General features: G+C 33.6%; 1 protein-coding gene across 1 annotated transcript; it reads right to left on the bottom strand.

The window, feature by feature from the left end:
- Positions 1-895: 895 nt before the first annotated feature.
- Positions 896-2,738, bottom strand: LOC108460893 (60S ribosomal protein L6). The gene is made up of 4 exons (XM_017760589.2): positions 2,374-2,738; positions 2,177-2,283; positions 1,294-1,472; positions 896-1,209 (listed from the first exon to the last, which is right to left on the bottom strand). The coding sequence occupies exons 1-4, from the start codon at positions 2,628-2,630 to the stop codon at positions 1,054-1,056; spliced, it is 699 nt and encodes a 232-aa protein (XP_017616078.1). The 5' UTR covers positions 2,631-2,738; the 3' UTR covers positions 896-1,053.
- Positions 2,739-6,914: the final 4,176 nt, after the last annotated feature.

Below are 6,914 nucleotides of genomic sequence, written 5' to 3'. Positions count from 1 at the left end.
CTAGTTAGAGTTATTTCTTGGAATTGTTAGTATAAATAACCTAGGTAACTCTTTAATAGCGCAGGAGCCTTTTTATTGAAAAGTATTACTTTAGAGAGTGGTCCATCTCGAATTGAATTGATCCTACAAGTAAATTTTTAATTATCACCTAATAACAAGGTCAAAGGCCAAGCAAATTTGAATAAAATTGAATAATACCATCCAAAACTTCGTTACCAACACCAAGATTCACTTTCTTGTTTTTAAAATTAGTTAAAAAATTGATTCACTTTCTTATTTTTAAAGAAGTTAAGAAATTGAATCTTAATCCAATTTTACAATTTCAAACAATTTCAAGAATCAAGAAAATTAATATTTCAAATCATGAAAACTTTAGTCCAAGAAACCAAATCTTGCGACCAAGGCATATTGGATTTCAAGTACAAGCTTTAACAAGCTAATTTCGAGGGCAAACGGATCTTAAGACCAAATTCTTACAATATCCACCCATTAATATGTTTACAAGCCCATCCTAAAGATTTTAGGAAGTAATAATTGTGTTTTTTTTTCAAGCTTAACTAGAAAGAAAGGAAATACTAGAAAAATCTGGTCAATTCTCCCAACTGAAGATCAATTTTGATAAATTGAAATTAATGGTCAGTCGAAACTGCCATCCACGATTTATGAGGTTCTTCTGAAGTATAATCCACTTCTTTGGAAGCAGACAAATATCTTGCCTCATGGACATCTAAAATTGATGGGGCAAGGAGGAAAGGATTTACTTGCACAAGGACTGAACTGGCAAGTTTGGGATCACAAATTAAAATCCACAAATGCTGTCTGTCAACAGCTTCCTGGCTAACATTGGTGATGGATCCCCGTAGTCTTTCTTGTTATCCTTTGCGAGAGGAAAAAATTAATTCAATGAAAATAGCACACTAAAAGGAAAACTTGAGTGCTGCATAACAAAACTGAGTCAACACAAATTGAGATTTTTGCCCAATGTACCATCTGATACTGGAAACCCTAAACCAAAAAAGAAAAAGGAGCAAATACCAAAGTAAAGCATACACTCTAGAAAACAAGCTCATGAGGTTTCATGCCCGACTTTAGAGAAAATCTTGCAGCAAGGTACGCCTTCAAGTCTGCGACTCCCTCAATTGATTTTATCAAAGATGCATCAACAGCTTTCTGGTTCTCTTTCTTCTCATCTGGCAATGTCTTCTTATCCTACATTTAAAAGAAAGTTGCAGGAATAGAACATTAGCACATTACATTAGATGAACATTAGCTTAACTTGGAAAACCAACTAACCTCTTTTTCAGCTTCGAAAAACTCTCCTCCACCCTTCTTCTTTTTTTCTACTTCCTTGGCAAAGTACTTGTCATCATACTTCTCTACATTAACTCCTGAGATATCAACCTTGGTGGAAGTAGCAATGACATAGGATTGGTTCACACGCCGTAAAGGAACACCATTAATCTTGAATGGTCCTGCATTGAAATGAAATCCCCAAATTTAAGCAAAGATCATGGAAGAATTACGAATTCATGATGAACAGCCAATTTACATAATGATAGCCTATCGCCATAAGCCACAAGATGCAAATGTATATGCTGCAAACAGAAGTGAAATACAAGCAAAAAACTAACAAAAACCATGGAAAATAAAACTAATAGATATCGCGTGGTGATAGCATAGCCTTATATACCACAAGAGGTGAATGTAGATACTTGTATACTAAACATTCGCATGAAATATGAATAAAAAGCATTGTTTTTCAGGACCACATTAGTCGATCTCCAACTTATTTAATGTCAAACAAGTTTGTGTCACAAAGCTAAAATAAATAGGCACAAGAATGAAAATGTAATGCAGCATATGCTTCTTCCATATAAGCAAAAAATTCATCTAAGCGTCAATCCCAATGCTGAAAGCAGACACTTGAGAATCCAGATTGTGGCATAGAGGAATAAATAAAGGCTTATCACCATTTTGATATCACTCTTTATTGTTAAAATATGAGCTGCAACTGCTTTAAATTTACGCTTTCAAATTTAGCACTTTCAATCGATCAATAAAATTTCCACATAAGCATTCAGCAAAAATTAACAGTGTTAGTAACTGAGGGAAAGGAGTAGAATTATGCAAAATGCATGTTTTAGAAACTAACAGATTACGAAATATAAAAGCTCACCAGTAACCAAAAGAAGCCCAGAAGTAAGTTGCTTCAAGAAAACAACTCTCTTCCCCATAAATCTTCCAGCCAACAAAATCAAGACCGTCCCTGGAGTAATGCTTGCTCTGAACACATAACAAAGAAGCCCAACAATGAGAAACACATTTTCAGAAAGTCTACAAATAAATAACCAAATAATCATTTCAGAAAAGAACCTGAGCTTGGTGGGTTTAGGCTTGCGCTTATTAAGTAGCGGCTTCTTGACGTCTTCAGCAGGGTAAAATTTGGGAGCCTTCTCGGGGGCGACGGGTGCTTTAGGCTTGGGGTCATGGCGAGGGAAGACGCCACCGTGTTTGGCCTTGATAGCCCAAAGGCCGCGCTTGTGGTACATCTTAGACCTGGAATACTTGCCTACGCCACGTATAAGATCTGGGTTTCGGGTCTTAACAGGGGTCTTCCTTTTTGCTGCCATTTCCTCTCTGAACCCTTTGCTCTGCGGCGGCTGCTCTTCTTGGTTGGGAAAGATCGATAACAGCAGAACCCTAAAACGCTTGTTATTGCAAAATGGGGGGTTTTATCCTTATTTTCTTACAGGCCTTGTGCGTGTGGGCTAAAGGTCTTCGCTTGTTTTGGGTTCTTCGAGCAATTAGATGATCTCATTATCTCAAGCCCAACATTTGAATTTAAGAAGAAAACCCAAATAATAATTTTATATATATATATATATATATTCACTAATTTGAAAAACTTTTAAATATGACAACACCTTTTTTTCTATCATATTATTAAATTAACATCTAAATATAAATATAATTTAATCTTAAATAAATTAATTATAACCAGGTCATATTATTATTATTAATCATGTAATCTTTTTAATAATAATGTTAATGTAATTTATATAATAATTAGTAGAAGCAGAACTTCTCACGTAATATTTTTAATTATTCATATTTTTGTAATTACTTATTTTTCGCTGTTATCGAAAAAATGCAGTTTTGAGTCGGAATTTTTCGAAAATTTTTATTATATCAATAAGTTCATAGGACAAAGCCGAGAATAATGAGTAGGATCATTTAGGGAATAATTAAGGAAATTAGTAATTTATTTAAAAGTTAGTAATCAAGGTCCTTCAAATTTAACAAAACCTTCACTAGTATATAATTAGTGGACAAGTATGATATTGTCCATCATTTTCCGCTAACTAATTCAAGGATATATGAATCAAAAGGCCATTAGATTGGTTTCGTTAAATTTATTTAAGCTTCAGTGTACATATTGGTTTTGTTAAGGTATAGGTTAACCACCGTGGTTGAGCTTAATGAAGTTTAGTGAGAGAATGGAGAGAACTTTGGGAAAATATGTGTTTTTGGATAGCTTTCATATTTTTAGAAAGATACTTTAAAACCGGATTTAAATTTGAACTCGTAGAGTACTGGTTATGTCAATTTTGGACATTAGAAATCAAGTGCAAACAAGTTGTGCTTTCTTGGTCAATTGTTTAATTTGTTACAGGTTCGTTATTGATATTTTTGGGGTCTTAGGCGAAATAATAAATTGGATCCCTTTTAAAAAATTTATAAAATGTAATATAATAAAAGTTAAAAAGTTTTTGGAGCCTTAGGTGATGAAGCATTTATGATGAAAAATTGAAAGTCTTTAAGTATTCAATTAATTTATTTTATTCTAAATTTTTTTTTTACATTAAAAGTTGAAAAACATTTTTTTGGACCTTTCCAGTCCTAGACCTTGGGTGGTTGCACTCTCAAACAACTCTAGGGCCGAACTTGATTTGTTGTTCAATTAATGACCATTCAAGTCAAGTATAATTGTTAATGGTGTATTTGTAAATGTTTGAATATTTTGAGTAGTACCTAAGCGAATAGAGAAAACTTAAACAAAGGAACAAGGATTTGAGAAGCTATCTACTTAGTTTAATTGTTGTGAAAGAGATAAGTTCATTTGAAATTTACGATACTTATTTACTTGTGTCTAATGTATTTGTTATAGGTATAAAGTCACTTAACAAATTGTGAAATTTGATCTATAAGAAACTAGATAAGTTATGTTTAAAATGGATGAAATAATTATTGAATATGCTAAATGAAATGTGGTAATAAGTTAATTAATTGTTAAATGGCTATGTTTTTTATGTTATATTGGGATACAAAGTCAAAGTGTTAAATATTGTGGAAAGACAACATAATTTTGATAAAGTGGATATGGTAAAATAAATGACGCTTGTTATACACTCATGTGGTCTAATGATCTTTAGATAAGATTCCCAATTTATATGAGCAAAGTGTTGTATTAGGGAAATGTGATTTCAAAGTTGCTTTAATGGAATTTGACACGAATCCATGTGCCAATATAACTTGATAGAAGAGTTAGGAAGGTTGGCATGTTAATAGAGTAATATATGCATTTTGTATAGGTCTGATATTAATATAGAGTTCTATTATATTATGCAATGGTTTAGCATTTGTAAGTAGATCATTTTATGTGTATTATCTCTCAAGAGATCTTGGTGTGGTGGAGAGACGACTATGTATATGTAAATGTTTATGTGGACATTGGGTTTTGCACTTACGTGCTTTGGTATGGTGTAGTTATGTGTAAAAATAAAATAAAATAAAATAAAATAAAATAAAATAAAGAATACACAAATTTTACGTGAAAATCTTTTCGGGAAAAAACCACGGGCAGAGGAGAAGAAAATTCACTATGTCGAAAAATTTAAATTTTTTTTTTTACAAGAGGAATAGACTATGTCTATTTATAGGCTTGTAAAGCCATATTCTAGTAGGATTGAAACACCTTATCCTAATCAATATAAAATAGATGAAGTTTAATAAGGTTTAAAAACCTCATTCTAAAATAAAATAAAAGAAGTCTAGTTCTATATGGATTTTACTTTTATTTTATTTTCCATCGTATTTTATTTAAATAAGAATTTGGGTCACTTAATTCTAACAATCTCCACCTTGACACAAATTCTCAATGAACAAGTTCTTCATCGCGAACAAGTTCTCCACCTCTTCCATAAAACCCCTTAAGGGTTTAACTTCAACAATGAACACCAACCAAGTCTAAGCAATGCTCAAACTTGGTTATAGGAAGTGACTTAGTCATCATATCTGCAGGATTTTCATGAGTACTAATTTTGCTCACAACAATATCACCACGAGCAATAATATCACGAACAAAATGATACCGAACATCAATGTGTTTTGTTCTCTCATGAAACATTTGATCTTTTGTAAGAAAGATGGCACTCTGACTGTCACAAAAAACTGTGCTGATTTGAAGGTCTTCATTGAGTTCACTAAAGAGTCCCTTCAACCAAATAGCTTCTTTACAAGCCTTAGTAATCGCCATGTACTCAGCTTCAGTGGTAGACAAAGCAACTGTAGACTGCAAAGTGGCTTTCCAATTGATTGCACAACCTCCAATTGTAAAGACATAACCTGTGAGAGATCTTCTTTTATCAAGGTATCCAGCAAAATCAGCATCAGCATACCCTATGACTCCATCTCTAGTTCTTCCAAACTGTAAGCAAACATCAGTAGTACCTCGTAAGTATCTTAGAATCCATCGAATCGCTTTTGGTGTTCTTTACCGAGATTCGCCATGTATCTCGCTAATCGCACCGATCGCATATGATAAATCGGACGTGAACAAACCATAGCATACATGAGAGATCCCATTGCACTAGAGTATGGAACATGTGACATGTACTCAATCTCATCATCGATTGTGGAGACAAAGCGATGAAAGTCCGAAAATGGTCGCTAAAGGAGTACTAATGAGCTTAGCACTCTGCATATTGAACTCGCAAAGAAATTTCTCAATGTACCCTTCCGACTTAGGTACAATTTACTTATTTTTCTATTTCGAAAATCTCCATTCCAAGTATCTTCTTTCTTTGGTCCTAAATCTTTCATCTCAAATTCTTTACTTAGTTGGGTTTTGACATTTCTTATCTCTCATTTATCTTTTGCTGCTATCAACATGTCATCAACATAAAGAAGTAGATACACAAAAGAACCATCACTATTTTTCTTAAAGTAAACACAACTGTCAAAACTACTTCTTTTGAAATCATGAGAAGTCATAAAGGAATCAAACCTCTTGTACCACTGTCTTGGTGACTGTTTCAAACCGTAAAGGGACTTTTTCACAAGCAAACATAGTCCTCTTTTTTGAGACTATAAAACCCTCCGGTTGTTGCATGTAAATATCCTCCTCAAGTTCTCCATGCAGAAATGCAGTTTTTACATCTAACTGCTTAAGCTCCAAATCATGCATTGCCACAATACCAAGCAAAGCTTGAATCGAACTATGCTTAACAACTGGAGAGAACACATCTGTGAAGTCCACTCCGGAATTTGATCTGTAACCCTTTGCAATAAGCCTTGCTTTATATCCGGTTCTTCAACTCTCAAGTCCCTTCTTTCTTTTAAACACCCATTTACAACGAATGCCTTTTTACCTTTAGGAAGTTTCACAAGGTCTCATGTTCTGCTTTTGTGGAGTGATTCCATCTCTTCTTGCATAGCAAACATCCACTTTTCTGAGTCTTCACAGCTAACCGCCTCAGAATAATTAGATGGCTCTTGATTCGCATCTATATCTTCAACCACATTTAAAGCATAAGCAACTAGATCAGCCTCGGCATACTTCTTTGGAGGTTTAATTTCTCTTCTAGTTCTGTTTTTGGCGATAGAGTATTGTGGTGAAGAAGCAACTCTATTCT

This window comes from Gossypium arboreum, chromosome 4 (genome assembly GCF_025698485.1).
Source record: "Gossypium arboreum isolate Shixiya-1 chromosome 4, ASM2569848v2, whole genome shotgun sequence".
In the NCBI taxonomy this organism is placed as follows: Eukaryota; Viridiplantae; Streptophyta; class Magnoliopsida; order Malvales; family Malvaceae; genus Gossypium; species Gossypium arboreum.
This window is presented reverse-complemented; position numbering and strand designations above follow the sequence as displayed.